A 24,226-nucleotide genomic window follows, 5' to 3' on the forward strand; every position below is an offset into this window, starting at 1 on the left:
CCAGTCTGCCTACAATTAAATTGAAATCACATTGTGTGCTATTTAGCAGAACACACACATCTTCATAACATGAAAAGATCAGCCACCTGCTACAAGTAGCTGTTGCTTCCATGTGATTGCTGCATCTGAGGGAAAGTGGTATTATGTTTGCAGACAAAGCCAGCATTGAAAACAGACTAGCAAGAGGGATCCCAGCAGCTAATTACTAACCACGCCATGACTGTCTTTAGATACCAGGTGGGCAAAATAATGGCATGGCCAGACAAAGGATGAGAACAAAAGGATGTCCCTGGAGCTAAAATGAAAGCGCAACATAAACACAAAGAAGACCACATAATATGGCATTTCGGCCATGTTGGGTGTGTGAAATGTTTCATCCAGCTATTGAAGTAGTGGGGGAGTGGGGGGATGTAGATTTGAAAAATTAGAAACATTTTCAAAAATAATCCAACAAAGAACAGATTATATAGTTTGGAGGATAAGAACATTCCAGAGTGGAGTTTATACCCAAAGGGAGACAAACATAAAAGTTCAGAAAGTGGTGGACATCTTCAGCGATAATGTTTATAGCTGACAGAGGTTGACTTCAGTGTAACAGTCTCTCAGATTGACATTGCACACAGCAAAAAGACCCCCCCCCCTCCAAAAAAAAAGCCAGATCCATGTAAGAACATCATTTGTAAGGGACATGACTGCAGTTTTTATTTAATTCCATTTGGTTTATCACCGTCTGGGACAAACTGGACAAGGACATATCAAAAAAAATCATGAGTTCGTAGACTGTCTTTGAAAACTGGAGCAACGATGACATCATTATTTTCTTTGTGCAACATAGATTGAGATTGATGTAACACCCTTTCATGAGATTAGATTTTGCTTTAAGACAAATCTAATCCATATTTACTCTATAATTGTGCTGTAAATGAAGTAGTAGTGGGCAATTTTAATGTTTATAAAAATATATTTGCTAGATTTCCACCTGACCATAAAGTAATGTTTTCCTGAAAATATGAATTACTAAACGCTCAATGATTTAATTGAAAAGGAAAATTGCAATCAATTGTAATCACCCAGTGGAGTTGTTTATACTGAGGTCAGTTCGACTCGCATCAGAAATGAAGTTGTGTAATTTGACCTCAGCACTTCTTAACTGGGACATTTTGAGTTCATTAATATTCTATTGTGAATCCGCTGATGTGCATTTGCTGTCAGCTGTGAAAGCTGGTAAAGAGTAGCAATTAGGCTGATAGCACATGACGATCATTCATATTGATTATGTTGTCCACCGGCACCACCTCTATTGATTTCTTGAGGTGAAAAGTTTTATCTCGTGACAATAACAGTCAGAGTTCAGAATTCAGCATCAAATTACTTGATGCTGAGTGTGTGGGTATGCATGTGGGAAAGAGAGCTAAGAAAGTGAAAATAAAAAAATGAGAAAAAGACAGCTGTATTCTCGTCAAGTGTTTCCTAAAATACATCTCTGCTTTTCACGCACACTATAATGCTGCAATGATCCTCGGCGCCCCTTGAAATATCCTCATAATATGCTGTCAAATGCAAAGCAAGGCCTCTGACTTTACTCATTGGGCTAGCACTCTAGGGCAGGTTAACCAAGTCATCTCAGCGGTTCTCAGTAGGTGCTTGCTGGCCAGTATTTTTCGGGGGCAGAAACCTGTCACCATGGGGCAGGATCAGTCCAAATGGTTTGTAGAAAGTGTCAGTTACCCACAGGGTTAACACAGACCTGTCACCTAACGTCTTATTGGCCAACAGTTGATGCACCAAAGTCAAACATGATGGACCACCTGCTGCATCTTCTGAGATAAATGTAACAAGACAGATGACATGACAAACAGGGGTATACAAGGCAGGCATTTAAATAAAAATGCAACTGTTCTGATTACATACAAAAGGACTGAGCAATTTGAATGCAAACGTCTGCTTCTCCTGGTAACATTGTAAATTGTTCTGACCTGTAACTGCCACGTCTTCCTAAGGCTGAACAATGCATTTCTGAGATTGTTTTTGAGTAACTATAGCCACAGGTCTTGTATCCCAATGAGCCATATTTTATTATTACACAAGATGAGTGGTGAAAGATAAAACAGACTCTGTATTCTTCCCTTCCTCGATTTCACTCTGGGGACAAATAAAGATTTGAAGGCATAGAAAGCAGTCACAAGAGTTGGTCCACTCATATGAGAAAATATCTGATTATGAGCCTGTGGCAACAAAGCATTGTTGAAAAGGATCAATAGTGGCAGATAAGTACAGAGGAATGACTTCATTCCATCCGACAGGCTATGTCATACTCCACCATGGTCAAAAGGAGTGGCAGGCTGGGAAGACGTCCAGACAAGCAGATTCTTGTGGACTGGTTTCTCCATAGATCCTGGAGTCTACATGTTACCACGGAACAGGCTCAAGGATTAGTTTGTCCATTCTCTGATTACTGCTAACAACCTTGTCAATGTAAAACTAGAAAGACAATCAGAGATTGCAGACCCTCACCTCCAAAAGACTATTGGATCTTGCGAGACAGTAAACAGGGCTTCCGGATCAGAGGGGCCAAACCTGCTCTAGCTTGCTGCTCCGGAACGTACTACAAGACTCCTTCTGGACTCTTTTTCCCATCATGCCATTCGTTTCCCTCCCTCTTAAAGTGACAGTTTACAGCACAGGCACAATTCCAGATGTAAAAATAATTCTAGAATCTGAATCCAGATCCGGATCAACGCCATTCTCGGGGAGGACCGAGCCATGGACAGAACCTTGCTTGTGTAAAGATTTCAAGTCGATTGGGTTACTAGTTTTTGAGTTATGCGCTCGGACAGACAAACAAGCAAACAAACAAACGCACCCAATTGCAATACCCTCGCCTCCACTTCGGCGAGGGTAATTAATCATTTTTAAAAGTTCTACTGTAGTGTAATATATTAGTACAGTCTGTGTACAGAGTTCCACGCTGCCGAGGGTAGGGCGACCTTGTATGGAACAAGCATTTTGGAGCTGCCATTATCAAATGTGACAGAAGTGTGTGTAAGTGTGCTAAGGTGAGGGTGGAAATGGCCCTCACTTAATGGTGAGCAGGGTAGCACCCATGGTCAAAGCAGGGAGGAAATGGAGCCAAAAACAAGCAGTACAACAGGCACAGGTAGCCCTTAGGCACATAGATATCATTCGCCATGTTCAGCGTGGGCAGGGAGGCCTAGGTTTGGGTGCCGGGGAACCCATGTGGAGTGGCTTCTATAGATGAAAAGAGGAAAATGATAGTGGAAGAAATTCATAGGCTGGAGGAGATTGTAAGATGTGCTCAGGCAGGGTCGCAGGCAGCACAAGGACAATGGGTGAACTCGGAGGGGGTAGAGAAAAGGAAGATTGGAGAGAATTACGGACCATGGAGGCTAGCAGGATTAGATTTTTGTTAAAAAAAACCCATCCACATCTGGTATTGACTGTTAAGTTCTCTTTGTAGTGTAGAAATACATGTGAAAGTGCACCGAACAAAGCTGATAAAACGTGTGCTGTACACAAAAACATTTTGCCCATTTAGAACGTGAATTATAAATACATTAATGGTTAATCTGTTGTGTAATTTAAACAGTTGCTTAATACTCCCTGAAAATAATCAAGGAATATTTTCTCCAAAAAAAAGAATAATTTCAACAAATGTTTTGGATTAAGATTAAAGCTATTTATGATATATCTGCTTCCTCTTTGGACTAACTTTATAACTTAAATGATAACCATTATCATTTTGCCAACTCCCATCCAGAGACAAAAGGCAGGCTATGCCTTGGACAGACTTCCAATCAAAAGAGGCAGATAGATAATAGCATATTTGTTTTTATAGCTAAGGAAATCTACAATAAAACAAATGCACAACAACCAATGGATCCTTTATTACCGACTGGACTAATGTCATCCTAAAGTATGCAGGAGTTTATTTAATATTTCTCAAATTCCATCCTCCACTGTGGTGTAGATCACTGCAGTGGAGGGTGGAGTTGTTAGATGCTCACAGATTTGACAATCACCAGTTATAGGTGCAGTCAAATACCTAGCTTTCATTTCAGCCATTCAGGCACCCGGTCCTATCGTCTGTCTCCGGGCAGCGGTTCTGACTAACACCCTCATCACGAGAGGATTTCAGGTGACTCGGGGCTGTGGCAGCATCATTTGTCAACCCTGCACTACTCATGGCAACTGGACACCTGACAAAGGTATATGATTAGAGGTGTACTGTGTGTTTGTGACTGCTCCACTTGTGTGTGTGTGTGTGTGTGTGTGGGGGGGGGGGGGGGGTGATTGGGTGGGCCAGTTCAGAAGCACTTTCTTATTAAATTATCTCTCTGCCTTTTATAGAATGCGCCCCCCTCCCTCCTCTTTCCATCTATCTCCTAGGCTAAACATTTGTCTTTCCATTCATGGGTGAATTTGTATTCCATTGAGATGGGTTGCTGGTGGCAGACTGATAGAGGGTGAGGGGGTGGGTGCAAAGTCCGTATTCAGGCTCACTGTTTTCCATCTCACTGCTTGGTTACAGCACTCAACTGCACATAATGCTGAAAATCAAAGCCTATCTGTATTGATTATCTCATGAAAATTCAATGAGTGGAGAGGAGTGTTAGGTTTGTCTATGAGGCTCCAATTTAATTTAATTTTGCATATTTCTGACTCTTGGTGGCTTTTTATGTGAAAAATAGCCTCGCTACATAATATTTAATGTGCTCTACAATATTATAGTGAATATTCACGTTGCTAATAGTAATAACTTAATACTACAGTGCACCAAAGAACCCCTTCCCTCAAAAGGGATGATTAAATATTTCTTGTTCAGAGACTTCCCGTCTGTCTCTCCTGTAGCACAGGATCACCATAACCTGGTATGATGCGTCAGAGAGCTATGTCTGATTGGCCTGCTGACTGTTTATTTAGCAACACGCCATTAAGTTGACACAGCATATCCTATCACAAGGTGCACCTCTTGGGCTTTAATCAAATTGACAGCTGAGGAGCCGTAATCAATAGAGCTATTTACCGTACATATGCCAGGCTGCGCAAAAAATAAAACAAATAAATAAATAAATAAAAAATAAAAATGAGGCCACCTGTTCAAGCATCATAACCTGGGAGACAGGAATCTTCCTGCCCTTTGTGTCTGTTTTAAACTTACTCAAATGGAATTCTGCACACTGGATTTTTAATAAAGTTATAAAACAAATGTCATTTAAAAATAATAATAATAATAATAAAAGTATGATCTGATAGAAGCTGGATTTTATTTGAGTTCCTCAATATAATGAAAAGTAGACTTTATATTTTTTTGGAGTGCAATACAATTTTCTTGCAGGTAATTAACCCAGTCAGGCAGCAAGCTACAGAAAAACAATAGCTGAGAATGTGCTGGGCTGCTGTCTTGACATTTAGAGTGTTTTTAAACCCTTCTACGCTTTTCAGAAAAGCACGCTCAACAAATCCAGTTTAGTGGAATTCTATTTCACATTCTGAGAGGGAATACCAGAGCATCTTCCAGACAGATTTTCATTGCTCGAGCAGAAAATGATACCTCGCAATATATTGTGCTCTTAATCTGTCGAGTACGCAGTATACAACACACGGTTGAAATAAGAAATCAAACACTGGAGGCTTATATAACTTTCATTATCAAAAATAATTTTAGATTAACGGTACAATCCAAGTCAAGGTCCAATTTAAGAATCAGGTTTTGTTACAATGTGTAAGATGTATTCCATTGGTTTTAAGTTCACATGACAATTTTTCCGACCATGTTCATGATTTCATCACATACCCACGTCCTGTCGTCATCATCTACATGATGATGATGACCTCATGTATGATGCACGGGGTACATGCCTCCTCATGATGTAAGCATGTACATGATGTTTACTGAACTTTTTCCACATTCAGGTAAGCATTTTCACACCTGTCCTTGTCTCTTCTCTCAATGCGTTCGTTATTCATTCATCATGACTCAGTGAAATACTTCATCTTGTTATGTCCTAATCCATTACCCGGGCTCATTTTTAACTTTCTAGAATTTATTCTGAAAGCTTTAACCATAAAAAAAAAACTATCATACTGTGAACGACGCAAACCATAGTTCAATATGATCGCAATTGAGATTACCTCCTTTTGTTTGGATGAAAAGCCTCAGCCAATTTTGCAATTCTGATCAGGATCAAAATGAAGTCCCAAAGGTTAAAACAGGAAGGCTTGAAAGCGCCCATAGTTTTATCACTTTAAAGGAAAAACACAAATTAAGTGATTGTAATTAGACTTTTTACATATTAAACAAATAATAATAATAATGGTGACAAGATGTGTGTACGAAGTTACATTAAACATACTGAACAGTTTTTTGAGTTACAGAAACAAAATAATGGAAGGATGGACTCGTGACTACCATATCTCTTCACAGTATATTAGGGGCATTAAGAAAATAAAATGATAAAGGGAAGAAGGCAAAAACATTTATATTTATTTCCAAGGCAAGTTCTTTTGTGTTTCTTTTCAAACAAGTTTAAAACATTAAGAGGAAAGTTGAACGTTTTAATCGTCAAAGTTGTCGCCTGAGTGCCATAAATTAAATTCAGTACAAACACGAGGCTGCATCACTTTAAAAAAAAAGCAATATTCCTGTGTAAGTATTCAGTGATTCTTATTATATGATATTTTCTTAAATTATTGCTGCTCTGATTAATCAACCGCGGGGATGATTCAGCCCAGAGGTAGCATCGTTTACTCACGGCCACAGTATTCTACCCAGTCAATAATAATAATGAGCTTGGAAACAAACACAACGCCATAAAACAGACAAGCAGTTTCCATGTCGTCCACTTACTGGAACCTGTGTGATCAAATATTCATATATTTCTGTTGTAGCAGATCATAAAGAGGCATCAGGTTTCTCATGACGCACAACTGGCTGAGCCCAGTGTAAAACGTTGTTCTCATGCTACAGTTTAGTTATCATACTTGCATGGTATGCTTCTTTAAATTAAAAAGCACGCCCCATGCTTCAGTACTCTGACAGCACAGGTGGAAGATGACAGTTTTCTTTATATGTGCACGGGAAAAAAAACAGAAATGCTAATGGAGTCGTAGAATAATGGTCCTCTAGAAATGGATCATGCACTTAGCTGCCGAACATCAACGGCGAAGTGGCATTGAAGCATTTCTTGGATTAATGAACCCGCCATAAACACAGATAATCACATAAGAGGACCTGTGCAGTATACGAAGGTGGGCTCTGCAAAACGTGGTGAGTTAAAATGAACATGCACAGTGACGCAGAACAGATACCTGCTATTAATGCATCATTCTGAAGTCCTGCATGCATGATCTATTGACCTAACCCAAAGTCACAACTCTAGAAAATATGCACACACAAAAATTCAGTGTCCATTTTAGACAGATAATTGCTATTTAGCTTTAGAATGAACAATAATATTATGAAGTATGTAGCTTTTAGATTTGCAAATAGCATCCATTTATTATCATTACCAGCTACAGTAGGAAAAAATGGCTCAGAAAGCTAAGAATAGGAAATGATCATTCCAACTATTAGGAGGACCTTTCAAAAGGTAATAATTTCTGTCAAGTAGCACGAGTGATTCAAAATATGAAACCTGAAACAACTGCAATGAAACACAAAGCTTCAGCCTTAAACATCACTGCACTTTAATCAAAAATCACTTTCACAGCTTCGTTGTAAGTTTGAGGGTTTTAAAGACAAAACTGCATTAAGTCATCAAATTGAACACTGGGGAAATGCATGTGCTATAGCAGTAATTGAGCCGCTGATAGTCTCTGCATCCCTGATAAAGGCATCCTATAGGCTGGGGCAAATTCGCTGGCTCGTAATCAGCAAGACTTGTAATATAACCAGACTTAAACTGCAAAACTACCTTTAAAGAAAAAACAAGTGAGGAAACAACCCAACTGTCTGCCCTGAGATTTGACAAACACTATAAATCATTAGCCCAAAGACAGATGAATGTTCAACAGCTTTACTGTCAGGATTGTTTGCTCACGGAAGAAAGTGAATGTCAAATGCCAGAATAACTGACGAACACTAAATCCAGTGATGTGTCCAACCCCGTTGCCCTTATTTTTGTCTCAAACGATTCTTGGATGCTTGATCTGCTGTTGGGCGCAGTTTGGTTTCATCTTTGCAAAAACAGGATAACCCAGGATGACTAAAGAAGAGAGACAACGGCTCTCTGACAACAAACATATGCAGCGAATCAAAAGTGATTTCAAAAGATGATCACAGATGATGCAACCTGAAAATGCTCCTAAAGATTTGCTGTACCCCCCCATCTCTCAAGCTGACTGTCTACATTCTCTAAAATAGCTTGTAGTCCATTATAAATGCAAATATAAAACATGGCTTGAGACCAGCTCTGAAGTTGATGCACCAACTGGTAGGTAAAGTGATAAAATGGCATGATTGGAAGGAAAACTAATTCAGAGAAAATCTAATTATGAAGAAAATGACAATGAACTGTATAAAAGTCAAAAATGATTACAATTTAATTTATATACTGTACAGGTTTTCTCTAAATTTAAGAAGCTTTACAGTGTCATGAATGATGTAATTACATAAGTGAACAGTAATGCAGACACGCAAAACACACAATAAAGAGACTCACCCCACTGCAAAGGAGCCAGCTGCAGGTGCTCCAGGACCAGCTGGTTGAGGACTCCCTCTACACTGGCTTCTCCTTGGCGCTGCAGCGAAGGGTGGGAAAGGTTAAGGATAGCAGCAGGGAAAGTCGTCAGGTGTATAAAAGTACTAATAAAAATGGTCAAGTCTGCAGTTTACTCTTAAAGAATACCTTAACATTATGACACTAGTTACAAACAAAAGGAATACTAGTGTTGCATATTATGATTATGTGATATATAATATTACTAATATATTAATACAAATTGGGACCGAACATTAGAGGTACATGCAAAAATAATAAACACATTTTATCTACAAAGCCCGTCCACATTTTGGATCCATTGAGAGCCTGCTTCTGTGAGCTGCCATTAATTGTAACATTAAACTGATCACAGGGTAAGTTTGTATATAATGCATGAATGCTGCATGCAAACAAATACGGATGCCAGAAAGCAATTATCTAGATAATACTGTACATTATGAAGAGTACACCACTGATCATTTACTCAGCTGACATTTGGAATAATGGCTGAGACGAGCAGCGCGTTTTCACCTGAGGGACACTACAGTATGCATGTAGAGAAAGGCTTCTAAATAAAACAAGTTGCCTTGATGTGCTTCCACTGTTCAATTGCTTCAAGACTCAGAGTTTTGACTCATACTGGATTACATTTCATATAATGTGCTTGCATTTCACTCTAAATTAACGATCTGAGTTGTGGTTTTGACCAATTAAAGTTCAATTAACACATAATTGCTACTGGAAGATGTCAGTTGTACTGTTGAGTAACAGCAGTGAGCAACTAGCATTTACAGTATATATCCATCTGTACAGCTCAGATGTTTGAGCACTGTCACAGTAAGATTCTAATTCTCCAAGATTCTAATTCTCTAAAGCAGGAATCTCTTGCTTTACAGGGTATATTTCTCACAGTAAGGATCTTCAGCTCTGTTTGGGGCTGAAATCATGGCTTGAACAGGATACATCTTGATCTGCAGTTATGTGGAGAGGCGTTTTTCTGCTTACCGTAGTAATCGATTCACAGCTCAAAAACAAAAGCTGCCAAAGAAGGCCACTTGCTGCACTTTAACTCTCCATTGTTCACTTTGCTTTTCAAAAGCTTGTAAGCTTACACTGTTTAAACTAATTTTATTACCACATCTTTGATTCATTTTGTCCAGCATTTGCAGAGCCATATATTGTGTCAATGGAACACTCACAAGCTGTCCCCAACATAACTTTGTCCCTTTAAAATGAGCTTATTGAATCGGATTGAATTGGATCGTGAGCCAAATACCGTGCATCGTGTATCACATCATATCGTGAGATTAGTGTATCGCTACAACCCTAAACTCAACATTGTATGATAACTGTTGTGGACATTCAGGTTGACAATGAGAGCTGTAGAGACATAAATGAAAATCAGCACACAAAAATGATTTATGAACTTAGCAATGACCTCTTCAAGGGGAAGCCATGTGTAACAAACTCCCTGAGAGTTTTTTTCAATGCCCATACTTTATACGTCACAGCGAGCAAATCAATATGCAAAAAACATGAATGATATTGCAAGAATCTCATAAATTACAAATTAAAATTACTATTACTTTGCTCAGGGGCAAGTGTTGTGCTTCAGAGTGTGGCATGCACTGTAATCAAATCATTTATTTCACTAGTTGTTCATGTTGCAAAGGAAAAATCCACCCTAGAGCAGAATTTTTGCTGCGCACGACTTGAGAAAGCTGAGTCACGTGCTGTAGAGAAGCAGGAAGCAACTTCACTTTAAAAAAAAATCAACTGATCATTTTTGTGTCGGTCTGTATGAATGCCGAATAAATAAGATAAGTATTATAAAGTGTTTGAAGTTTTAGCCAGCAAAGAATAGGGCTGAATGTACAAGGAAACAGGTTTGGGATGGCAATAAAGTTACATTGTTGTTTTCAATATGACTTGAAATGAGAACGGTGACTCTTGTTTAATCTAATCAGACATATACTGTGTGTAGTGGCAATACATGTCCTAAATATAATTTTTTATTCCTGGCCCAAAAGCTTGAAAAATATCAGAGACGCTGTTTGACTGTGACCGTGGAGGATTTTTCATTTTAAATCCTGCTCAGGCACAAATGTTGTCCTATAGGGTGTGAATACATTATCACTGACACATGGCAGCATGTTTCTTATTATGGCCTTAAATATTATCTTGAACAAAGCTTGCCCACAGACAAGTACCTATGGGACAATGTCATACTATAGCGCTGTTAGAATGTCAACCCTGCATATCCACACATGTAGATATTAAGACATCACCTCAAAAAAATGTCCCATCTGTCAGAGCTGCTGATTCGACTGATGACAACAAACATAATTCTGAAAACATCGGTGTGGAATTTTTTCTTTTGCCTTTGGTTCAGGAGGAAACTATGAATATTAAGTTAAAATCATAAACCTTCACCGTCTTTAGCCACTTTCTTTCTCTGAGATCTCAGCTCAGGCAGGCTTTTCTGATACAACTCTGCCATACATGCAGCCACAGGAAGGATATGATGCTCCAACAGATGCCCAGCTTGCTGTTTATCTGGGAGCCCTGGGCGTGCTGTCGCTCCTCCTCCAGCTGTTTGGGATTGAAGTGAACCGCCCCCTGGTCCGGCTGCGGAAGACTCTCAAAGTCAAACTTGTCAACCTGGATGGCCATCCTACAACAAGAGAAAGGTAACCTTAATGGTTTTATACTTACTTGTTATTTCCGAGTGACCAAAAGGAAACCACAGAAACGTCATCTTAAAATAACTGTTGTATTAAAAAATGTCACATTTTAGCTTGATGTAGCTTCAAGATAATATTTAGATATTAAGGCAAAAATATACAAATACAATAGGGATTTATTAATGCTTTTCATCAAAGATAATCTTTATTTTTATTCACAATTTTCTGGATCGACAGACAGTATTTTCACCAAAAAATAGCATTAACATGATTACAAAGCACGGCAATTTATTATTCTAAACATTCTTTTTGATGAGACAGAAGAAAGAAGGAAGAAAGATCAGTGCCAATTAAGTAAAGAGAAGGATTCAAGAAGTTAAGAGTAAGAAAAGTGACAAGTACAGAGATGAGATGTGGATGATAAGAAATGGCTCTTTCCAAGAAACAAATTCCATTTAAATAACATAAGACTTTCATGATGAGAGAATTTCCATTTGTACATCTTGGTCCAGATGAAAACAATAGTTCCGCTGCTCCTCTTGTAATTCTTCTTGTTCAATTGGCAGCGGGGGAAGAACAGTATTGGCTGAACACCCACAGATACCACTGCCCTGGGGAGCCTTCCATCTCCATTCTGGGATATTTAGCTTTCCCTTGAGGAATATGGCTTTGCTGGGCTGGCGGATGTCTTTGCATATACATTGTATGACACATTTTAAGTTGTAGACTGTAAACAACAAATGACACAGAATCTTTGTGAGACAAAGTTTCTGTGTTAGTTTGTATGTCAAAACGTGGTTACATAATGAACTGATGACCTGTTAACAGGACGGGAAACTACCCCGGACAAACAGGACTTCCAGGTTGAATTTCTTAAAGTGTCAAATTCCATGAGAAAGACATTGTACAGTACAGTGTATGACGGCAGCACGACGGCAATGAAACAGCTTCACGTTGTCGAATTAAAAGGAAAGACCACAGAGACAATTGTGACTGAGATCCTGAAGGCCATTCAAGAATCTGCTTTTAGATAATAGTTATTAGCTTTGCCAAAATTGAAAAAGCTCTGCAGCAGCAGGAGGTGATTGGCATAGCCTACCCACATCAACAAAATGAAAAGAGCTTTGGGTATGATTTCCCTTGATGTTGCATACCTGGGACACAATAGATGTAAGGCTGTTTGACATTCTCAACCTCAAAGTCAAGAAGAAAGTCAGAGTTAAAAAATAAAGAGCCTTTTGTGAGCTTGTTGACCGGAGAGTTTGCTGTCCAAGCTTCCTGGATTGCTGAAAATGTAGTTAAATGCCCTGTTAATAAAATATCCTGTGACTGCATGTAATGGAAACTTGAATATATTCATTCACAGAATCCTGATACTTGAGGGGCAGGCACACTCTGCTGCAGAGTTAGCTCTAATGCTAAGAAAACGCCATGATAAGAAAGTCTGAGAAATTCACAACAGTTCTGGTGAAACACTTTGAGCAAAAAGCATTTTATATTTTTGGCTCATGATGGCCAATGCAGACTGTTCTGTGCAGCCTAGTAAGTGATAAATTATTCACCTATTCTGAACAAACACCCCCAAGCTAAAGTTTCTCCTTCTAACACTATGGATTTGTTTTACATTTTCACAAGGACCAGTGCAGCTGTTACCAAAGGTCATGTCAAGTGTCACATCCAAGATTCCATATATTGGTGTTCCAAGCCAAGACCTCACCTGTGACCTCATAGCCAGTAACATAATAGTCTTGACACTGTACACTCCTTTCAAAAACAGAAACACCAAGAGAATCTATTCTTTCTCCTATTACAGAACTCTAGAGAGTCAAGAGCTGAAAGACATGTTTGATGATGAATATATTTATTAGGTAGAATGTTAGAGTACAAGTACAGTCAAACAGTAGTATGTATTACAGTACAAGTACAGTCAAACATTCTGTCTGAGGAGCATTTAAAAAAAGCCCTTGCGGTCTTGTTTCCGTTGAAAGTCCTTAGTACATAAATCATCGACATTTAACAATGCAAATAAACCAAAACCAATAAAATAAAATAAAAATATATTACACCACAGATATAAAATAACAATAAATTAAAAAGACACATAGAATGTACAACGTAGGTGGACAAGAAAGGGGGTGGGGGATTGATCCGGAGATAGTTGTGATGACTATCTATCTATCTGCCCCCCTAGATATTCTAAGGAGAAATGGGGGGGGGGAGCTATGGAGAGTGGTGGACACCCCTACTATATACTTTCCATGAAGAAATGTGCAAATGAACCAAGAACACTTGGTAGGAAAAAATACCGCAACAGACCATCCAGTTTTAAAGAAATATTTAGTGACAACAACAATCAAACTGTGACTGAGCATCAGTTTCATCCATGTTGAGTGCTGCTTTTAGACATGTGAAATTCAAGATAAAAAGATGACAAAAAAAACATGCTTATGTGACAGGACAAATAAAGTGTATTTGGACACCGAGTGATATTATAATGTATATGCTACCTCACCTTTCTGATTAACTGTAGATAATACAATTATGCTTAAACAAAACAAGCAAACAAACAAAACGATGAGTCCAGAGACTCACATACCTCAAAAGAAAGGTGGAGGAGAGAAGCCAGTGCAATTATCATTTCACAGCCTTTACAACAAAGCAGAACACAAATTAAATAACAATTATGACTTCAAAACAAACAGGAAAGGAAAGCTCCTGCTTTTGCTGCAACACACTCAGATTTATACACCTTTGAAGATTAGTGGCACGAAGCTTATGTCCCATCTTCAGATGGCTGTTGCTTTTCAGTCAGTCATCTTCAAAAGCACACATTACACATAAAGTCTAAAAATATATCATTGCAACAATGCAAATGGCAGCTAAATGGGAAAAGCTGTCTGGCGAGGGCTGTGACTGCTTTACTTTGGACATGTAATTACTGTGAGGTAGCCAGTCGCATTCAAATTGACACTTCAAATGGGGAAGGAATGAAAGAATTGCACATTAAAGCAGTGAAAACAGGACTTTGGGTATCCTGTGCATCTGAAACATTGTAAAATTGGTTGTAAACACAATTTTCTCATTTCTCACTTCCTTTGATTTGTAAATTGGTTTTCTTGAATAAGGAAATCCAGGTTTTCCTGCGACATCAGAGTATTGTATTGGGGGGGGGGGGGGGAGGCCTTACACTAGACTATCGACAAGCCTCTCAGTTTCCATACAGTCAACCCTGTCATTTGATCACTAAGCAGTGATTGGGGGGGCTGGGAAATTAGCAGTCGAAATGACGTTCCCTAGAGGATGGCTGGGTTCAGCTTTATTTATGAAAGAAAGAAAATATCTTCAGTCGTTTTACCACTTACTTTATCAGCGACCAGTGGAAAAAAAGGTCTAAAAGCAAAACAGACTCATAGCACTAAATGCAGTATCATCTTGTCCATGTACAACCTCTGACACTATATTGCTAATTACCACCATCATGCAATAAGCAAAGGCAGTGATGCCTATTTTTAATGGCAGAAATAACACCAGCTAAAGATGAGGCGGTCACAGTGAAATGACCTCTTATCAATTAGGAGCTGTGCTGTCTCAGATCAAAAATACATGATAATAATATGAAAGCTTATGGACTATCTGACCTCGGCAAAGGCACAGATAATTTCAAAAGGTGAGGTATACAAACTCGTGTGTATCTGTAATGTAAACTACAGATACACATCTCGGTGTGCAGACGCTTGCTTCCAGTTTCTGTAGTACTGTAGCAACTCAGCGTAAAGGTACCTGTGTGAAGTTTTGATTTATAGGCACCTTGTTCTTTACTACAGCATGTGCAGGTTTTCTCTAGTGTATGATTATGAGCAAGCTGTAAGCAACTTGCACAGCTTTAACAGATCCCAATGCAGTAGAACAGAACTAAAAAAAATATTTTTCCCAACCAGTGTCTTTTGGTCGTGCTTTTTTACAGTATTTGTGTTTCACCAGTGGGAAAAGCGGAGAGCGAAGAACGTACCGTGTGTGAGTTTATGTTTTCACAAACAGGGTTATTTTTATCTCACGTGCTAGAGCTTAAGGGCGGGGATCCATAGAGGCTTGTGCAGAGGCAGGCGAGAACAACAGTCTATTTTTAGACTGCGGCTCTTTAACCCTTTGTACCCTGCAGTGGCTGCAGAGGCAGCGATGCTCCATCCATCCAAGTCTCGCTCAACATGATGAGCTGTAGTAAAAAACGAACACTTACCCTCAATTATTGCATGTGGATAGTGTGGAAGAATGCATCTGTACAGACGAGCTGAAGTCATTTAAATTAAGGATTTATAGATTATCACTAGGGTTGACAGGGTGAGCTATTTTTTTTATCTTTGCTGATAAGACCGAGGAGCTCTTTATGGGGCATTTTGGAATTATTAGAAATCAGACTTGAGAGAGGAGGTGCTTATGCCGATAGAAAGGATCAAAGTAAGTGGATTGTGGACCACAACTTTCTATTGTTGTTTTGCTTACTTTTCGCCGGCAGAGCTTGCACTCTCACTCAGGGAACTTATTTTATGAAAAGGACAGTTCCCTAACCCTAACTTGGAAAAGAGCTAAAAGGAATAAAAATAACAGAAAACACTGAAGCTTTCCCATGATGTTCATAGGAGAGAGCTCCATGCAGAAATATCTCCAGGAAGATGCTGGTGATGGGCAGAGGGACAATATCACAAAGATGCTCTCCCACTGACTATATTTATACAGCTGACGGCTAGAGGCAAGAGCCTCTGGGTCCCTGCTCATCAATTCTGATAATTAGATACTGTTCAATCACTTGCAACAACCCTATACAAAAGAATCACCCACTAAGGGACTTCACAGTCTTTCAGTCAAACTCAGGTAATTAGAATGCCTATGAATTTGCTCGATGGAAATAATTTCCCATCCTAACATCTTATATAATAGATTTCTCTCCCCCCCAACTCATATTAATTAGAGACACTTTGCTTCATCACTTAGTCTGATCATAATTTGTTCATAAGCGGGAAGATTCAGTCATGCAAATGTTAGGATTGTCTGATAGTACACAGGATTACTACTCTTTCTTCAAAAGAAACAAATATGTGAGAAGAGCGTTAATTTACATTCTGTTTTTGCAGATCAGTGGCCGTTACAGCCCGATCATTTTTCTCAGCTAAAGGTGATTTAAAAAAGTAGCAACCATGGAATAACCGCGGGGTTCATCCGTCATCCTGAGTTCATTTAGTTTGCCAAGAAACCAGACTCGCATGGTGCAGCATAATAATGAATATATGTAGCACGTTGCAGCATCAGTATCAAACATTTAATGGTTAGAACCTCACTAAATTAAAGTAGATTCCTTTATTGTCTTGATTGTTTTAATGACCATCCATACTGTTGACATGCTAAATAGCAGATTAAAATACTTGTATTTGCGAAAGGTACTGTGAACTATAAAATTCCACACTGTGTGCACTGTTTGTCCGACTAAATTCACAGCCTACATGCAAAAACAAGTCTTTGTTCCCCTCTGTTCAAAGCGAACACTGAGAAAAGCAAATATTGCGCATCACAGTGTGGCATCAGAGCAGTCTTCTGGAACCTTGCCGTCTCAAACATCAAAGTGACCATTCGCATTTAGAGGCCATTAAGTAACAGCAACAATGGGATAAAACCTTTTAAAATGCACGTCTTTGAATGACCTTGAATATAAAAGCAAGGCTATGCAACGCACCGTAGCCAGGCACATGTTGCCCTCATATTGTTCACACTGAAACGCCTGCTTAAACAACCAATCACATTCATTTAGCAACTTTGAGCATCGCTGTTAAAATGTTCCACTCATGCGGACACAAGTCGAGAAACTATTAAAGTTACTGTTTAAACTGCTGTGTCTCTTCATGCATGATGGATTTAACTCCCTTTTTCTTTTGTGTGCCCATGAACTTCAGTGGATATTATTAAAAATCATTTGTTGCAGTGAGGATTAACTGACAGAGTCATTTTTGCGACTGTCAAATTGAAGCCTTATGACTTCGGCAGTCCTGGCCGAAGACCTCGGAAAACATATTGCGCCTGACACCTCATTCATCATAGAACAAGAAGAAATATGAAATGACAAAGACCACCCAATGTCGAGGGAGAATGAGTTGAAGAGACAATCACAATATGCTTCAGCAGACGGGGAGAACTACAAATCTGTGGCATGGTCTCTGTATCCTGCCACGCTCTGAATAATCTGCACTTGTGTTTGGTTCGTGTGAAAATAAATGATGAGTGTCTTGCTTAAACTGAGCTGGGATTATCTGGCAGGAATATTGTATACTGTGAAAAGAATCAATATTCTGGAGCACAGCTAATCTTCTGAGAATGAATTTATGTCTGTCATGCTTACGGAGACATCTCGAATGGATGGAGGCACTGATTAGTGGAGGCAATGGGGCGTGTCTACAGGGAATGTCACTGAAAAGGGGGAAACTCATCCAAGTCTATATATAAACATGCGCAGCTTTGACATTTTTTGCCTCAAGGGCATTTTGTGTCAGAGAGCGTCAGCTTCTTGTTCAAATCAACTTCGCAACTGGTACATAATGCATTCTGACCTCTAATGCTGACGTAATGCGCTTTATGATAATGCCAGTGAGAGATGTCAAACTTCTTAATTGGGGAAATTGCACTCAAAACATTTTTTGAAAGATGGATGATGTGTAAAAGATCCTTATCCACCCACTAATTCCCTTCAAATGGGAACATTTCACTGCTGCGATGAAGGCTTATGAGTCATCCCCAGTGTATCTCTGCTTGATGCACTGGGGGAGACGACGCTCACAGGAATCACGATATGCCACTTTCCACTGGATAGGGAGAAAATATGGCTAATATGGGACGAGCGAATAAAATAAAATAAAATAATAAAATATCATACACACATTTTGGATTTCTTTTCTTACCAAGAAAAAAGTTGGCTCATAGGATACGAAAGGCCATGATTAACTGAGAAGATGTGGGTGATTTAAGATTATAGTGTAAGAAGCAGTGTTAAAAAACAAATGCTCTTGAGGAATATGGCAGCAAGTAATTGCCATCGATCTCGGGTCAAACAATCTGCATGTAGTAAGACAAACGTTCCACAAACCTCTGGCACTCGCTGGCATGAAGAACCAGGTCTTGGTTGTTCTTGGCGCTGACCGTGAGCTCATGCTCTGTTGGATTGAAGATGTCAAGCAGGAGGTGACACTGACGGGTGCTGTGGAGAAACACAAGAACTACTGTAAATACAGAACCACTCTTCATTCAAAAGTGTTCATTTTTTGCTTCCCATTCAGATGGGAAGCCCATTTTAGACAAAGATGCCCCCACACACACACATACCAAAACACTTATAATCACTCATCTCCTATAAGTCGCTCCCAAATCTATCTTTGCATGATTTTAATTGAATCAGATCTCAGTCTCTTTGAGCTCTGGATTTCTTTTTCAAGAGGTAAACGTACGAATGAAATGATCATATACAGTGAAAAGACACACTGACAGACAGAATAATCAGAAATGCATATAATCTATAGAGGTTAAATCGGCTTCTACCAAGTTGAGCTGCAACTAATGTCAAAATGTCCAGTGTCACTGTGGGTAGAGCGCGTAATTCAATGACTTGTTAATGTGTTATGTATGAGATTTCAATTGCTTTCCAAAAATACACGGCCAAACACACATAGAAAAAAAGCAAGAGATCAAGGGATGAGCGGGTGTGACATGCTCATCAGTCCTTGTCATGACATGAAAGGGGGCTGTGCCTTTCATCAGGCTTACAGGCCTGGCTGGACCCGGCCATCTACGCATCATCCCCCGCCTGCTTTTCTAATGGAGATCACAAGCGGGCCAATTTGTGATTTAGATCAAGACACGATGCCAAATTTTCAAAGAGTTGATTTTAACCCCAAGTACGTATTTTTTCCACCTCTGGTAATGATGGATGAAAGTAATGGATGTCTCAGAGACAGACAACAGACCATGTGCAGACATTGGTGCTGTTATATTAGTAGCTTCTGCAAATAAAGCATATATAGAAAATCTAGACATCTAGGCAAATCTAATAATTTTTTCGAGAGCTGATTTTGCAGGCCTGTTTGTGGCGTCAGGCGATGTGGCAGTAAAACACATTAAATAAGTCATCGTAACCAGTTACGCAACAAGGGTTATAAATATGCAACATCACTTCCTTTTCCTACAGGACTAGGCATCTTGCCCACAGTGTCTAAACTACTGCCTAAGCTTTTTGCTGACCATGGTGTTACTGGGCTCAATTGGCAGGCCAACTCACCCGACTCGAACAAGATAGAGAATCTATGAGTTTTTGCCAAGAGGAAGATGAGATGCTCAGACACCACAATACAGATGAGACAAAGGCCTCTTAAAGCATGAGCGTCAATCAATGAGTTTCCAATCAGCACCGGCACAAATAATTCTACAGAAAATCCACTAAAATCTCAGGATAGTTGTTTCAAGAATATTGTTTTTTTTTTTAAATCCACAATTAATATTTGCATTCTGTTGATTATGTTTTTATATGGCGCAGCAAATCTTGCAAATTACAGCTTTCAATGATTGTGTTTCACATATTTATTATAGACCATGGCAATGCTATCAAGTCTGATGAAATAGCAATCAATAACATTAGAAAGATAATGCATCAGAATGTAACCTCAACAGCACGATATAGTGTAAATACTCATAACTCCCTACTGGGAATTCATATATCCTTATGAATTCCTGTTGTTTAACAGCAAACTTGGAATGTCTCTCCACCGACTAGTAGCAGATAATTTGTTGTGAGGAGTTGCATGCCTCAAGCAACCCCTCCCCTCCCAGTCTCTTAAATCTCATGGCTAATGGAGGATTATGTTGAGCTTGCCCAAGTCCCTAATGAACTTCTGGGGGCAATTAAAGGAGCATATTTTTAAAGGCATACCCATGTTTCTTTAATTGCCTCGTTGTCTTTGTTGGAGGATGTGATTAACAGGCTGAGATGGGTGAGGTAAAGATTTATAGGCCAGGGCATTCAACTGAGGTAATCAATCAGACCTCCCTGCTCAGAAACACAGGCTCATTTCTCCTGCACCAAGTACCCAAGATAAAGTGAAGAACAGCCACGAATGCAGGCACATGTCATGTTGCTTAGGACCTTGTAAGAGTTTCCACATTCCACTGACTGGGGGGGATTTAAGTGAAGAATTCTTGCTACTGAGACAGCTGCAGGATGTCTACAGACAAGAGACGATTCTGTGCTTCAACCAGAGGTAACTGAATCACGACACTGAATCATTTTGATAAGTATTCTGCTGAGCTACTGGCAAAGGCACCAAGATCTAAGCTCAATAAATAATTCAAAAGGGCTAACAGGGCTTGAAACCACTTGTCTCTATTTCAGTCTGTGACTGTTTAAATTGCTATTTAAGAAGGTAAAAGAGTGAAGTTATCAACACTGTTCTGAAGTGGAGGAAAAAAAACAAAGCAAACATCGATCAATGATATATCAGTACAATATACCATATGTATTATTACACATGTATATAAATATAATTGATATATCTATATAAATAAAATAGATTTATATACACCTACAGATTTTTTTAATGAAGCATGAAACTAGCATTGGCCGCATTTCATATCCCTGGGAATTTGTGGTGTTTTCATGTTGTACCCTCCATGTGTAGAGGGAACAACACACTGAGGGTGGAAGTAAAATTCCTAAGATCAATGAAAAAGGGCCCACACTTCAGTCAATGCAGCAAATCTGTGATCAATTTTGCAGACACACTGACACAAAAATGTGACATATTAACATGGTTGGATCACTGTGCGTGATGGGCTATTTTTAACTACTGGAGCCAATAGGAGAGAGTTGACTCAAATTTGATATCCACATTTAAAGATTTAATTAGAGCTCACTGCTTGCGCGCCAGCATCTGCACCATGTCAAATACGGAATTAAAATCCAATAATGAAAAATCAACCAGTAAAGGCACAGTTCAATCTTTTGCACAATTAAACCATGTAGACAGATTTGGTTATAATAATAGCAGTTTTAAGATATCTGCTTTTGATATTTCTGCTTCCAACCCAAAACAGATCAATGAAATATTATTTACAGTAAGGTGTAAGTTTTTTTTGTAGATTACAAATATTTTAGTTCAGAAAAAACACAATTTATTTTTATTTAAGCAAAGTTCCAATAAGAACCGAAGGCAGTGGACCTCAGGACGATTTTCTTCACATAGGAGCTGCAGAGTGTAAGAATTACTGACAGCGTTATAAACAGGATCCACAGAAACACTTCATGTCCCCCCACAGAGCAATCTATTTCCCACAACAAAACTATGTCGAGTAAATGGGGTTTTAACACCTCCCTGTCAACTGTGGATCACTGTGCATTTCACACTTCCTGCCTCTCTGTCACTTCCTTTAACACATGTGTCACCTTAATACGGTCCAAAAGTGCAGAAGAAAAGATGACAGAAAATAAGGTTTGGCCTATACGTGGCAGGAAAAAAGAACAATAAGCAACAAACTGAGTTGGAGAAAAAAGGAAGCATTTGAAGAAACAGCAAAAACAGTAGTATTATGATTTAGATCTTTGCATTTTATGGCACCTGCAAGTGCATAATATAAAGTTTATTGGTAAGATTATATTCCTCTTTTTAAATGTAATTACCCCCCCCCCCCCCCCCCCCCTGGTCCGCGAAAAAATTGCCCGGCATTAAACCGGTCCGTGGCAGGAGAAAGGTTGGGGACCGCTGCTGTAAGATATCTGATCACTGTTGTGCAGATGTCACAAAAAGTGATATTGCTGAGGTATAGATTAAAACCTGTGTGAGTGCTCAATTTCATCACATTTCAAATACTGTGAGGTTCGCCTGAAAGTCACTTGATGCTATACATCTGGGTAATGAGGCAGAAAGTGTCTAGATTGCAAAAGAGGTAAAGAAAAGCGGGGTTGGAATGACAGAGTGTTGGTATAACAGCCATAGTCTCTGTATGTATGCATACGAATCAGCACTGAGCTAAAATGCAGTAGGGCTGAGACAATTCAATAAGCTCACATAACTCAAGAGTCCTCAAGGCAAAGCACTTTTCACTATTCATCTCGAGCAGAAACAACAAAGTGATGATAATTGTGCATTAGCGGTAGCATTTAACATAAATTGATGTAATCACCAAGTCCCTAAGATAGCCAAATATTTAATAAAATAACAGTTATAATGAGACGCTGCCATAAAAACATGAACTCCATTCAATTATCATTAGGTTAGTCTCTCTCGCTCTCTCTCTCTGTATGTTGCTATTGCTGAGCAGAGATATTGATGAATCATCAAAATAGTAAATATGTTAATAAATTACTGAAATAAGCAGCCCAATTCTGCAGATATTATTAAGGTAATAATTCACCTTAAATGGCCATTACAGGTCACGGGCATGATCTGTCTTGCATTACTTTGGGTCTGAGGAGCTGATAAGGAGCGTAAAGGAGACAATAGGTCTGTGTGTGTTTGCAGAGATTGAGAAAAGACGATCCATTTATTATCCATTCATGTCTGCCGCTCTCTGACCTGGCACTGAAAATAACATTCCTGCATCTTCTGCCTTGGACAGTGGTTAAAGAGAAGGTAAATGTACTGCACAAGTGACTGTGCAGTAGATTTCCTGCAGCTTTTCTAGGGCTCCAATAAAGGTTGAGTATATCATTAGCTTATCTGACAGCAAATTAATGAAATAAAACACATGAAAATGTCATGCAGGGCTAAAGGTTCATCAGATTATAGACACTGAGCAAACTAAAACTCTTCATTGTCTGTGCTCCAATCATAGCCAATAGGGATCAATAAATACAACTGAACCATTTTCTCATTTTTTCCTGAATAAAAATTACACGAAAAACTGAATAAATACTAAGCACAGTATTTGCTGTGTAACGTAGCTTCAAAATAAATGAGCTTTTTAAGATATTTATAACCCAGAAAAAGATTGATTTCCTTTAGGACATCTTCAAATGGCAGGCCTGCATGTTGAATTATTGGCTGCTATAACAAACTCACGTGTGCATGCTGGCAGGGAAGAAGTAAATTCTGTTTGACGCCTGGATGAAACCCAAGCTATAAACGGCCTTGCCATTACTGTCTGTCACACACTTGATTTGGCTGACCCGTTGTGGACTTCCGCATGAAACAAGGCATCGATTTTGTATTAAGGCAGAGGTTTTGCTGGTTAATTCTCTGCGTTACCTGGTTGCAGGAAGGGTGCTAACTCGGGTGAAGAAGACCGACGGTTCCACGTCAACATGGACTCCCAAAGATAACTCTCTGTAGTAGCCCTCCACTTGACCTGCTCCTCCTGAGTATTTGAAGTTCATCACTGCTTCCAAAGTCTGTAGATAACCAAAGGGAGAATATAAATGTAATTATGCAGCTTTGGAAGTCTATGCCACTGAAAAGCTGATTCAGCCAAAGCAAATGATGATAATAAATAATAATAATGCCGCAACCATTTTTCCAAAAGAACAACTGGTTCAGATATCATAGTCAGAGAGCTTTGTTCCACCATTACATCAGCAAAAGTGGGTCTTCAAGATTGATCCTTCGACGGTCAGAGTGAAAACATAAATGCATAGACATAAACATTGTGTTGTTTAATAAAATTGAGGTATTATAGTGGCATAGCCTGAGGGGTGGAGAGGGAAAAGCAGGCGGCTCTAAACTAGGGATGTCCAGATCCGATCTTGTGATCGGAAATCCTAACCCTCCCTCACCAAAGTGGGATGCAAGGATCACCCAAGTT

General features: G+C 39.2%; 1 protein-coding gene across 1 annotated transcript in view; it reads right to left on the reverse strand.

Annotated features, from left to right (window-relative positions):
* The window catches only part of trappc9 (trafficking protein particle complex subunit 9), an 89,972-nt gene that overhangs the window by 22,950 nt on the left and 42,796 nt on the right, over positions 1-24,226 (reverse strand). The window contains exons 17-20 of the mRNA XM_068747125.1: positions 23,674-23,816; positions 18,531-18,641; positions 11,244-11,394; positions 8,682-8,772 (exon numbers count right to left, since the gene is read on the reverse strand). Of these exons, the coding sequence (XP_068603226.1) occupies positions 8,682-8,772; positions 11,244-11,394; positions 18,531-18,641; positions 23,674-23,816 (496 nt within the window). The remainder of the gene's footprint in view (positions 1-8,681; positions 8,773-11,243; positions 11,395-18,530; positions 18,642-23,673; positions 23,817-24,226) is intronic.

This window comes from Brachionichthys hirsutus, chromosome 13 (genome assembly GCF_040956055.1).
Source record: "Brachionichthys hirsutus isolate HB-005 chromosome 13, CSIRO-AGI_Bhir_v1, whole genome shotgun sequence".
In the NCBI taxonomy this organism is placed as follows: Eukaryota; Metazoa; Chordata; class Actinopteri; order Lophiiformes; family Brachionichthyidae; genus Brachionichthys; species Brachionichthys hirsutus.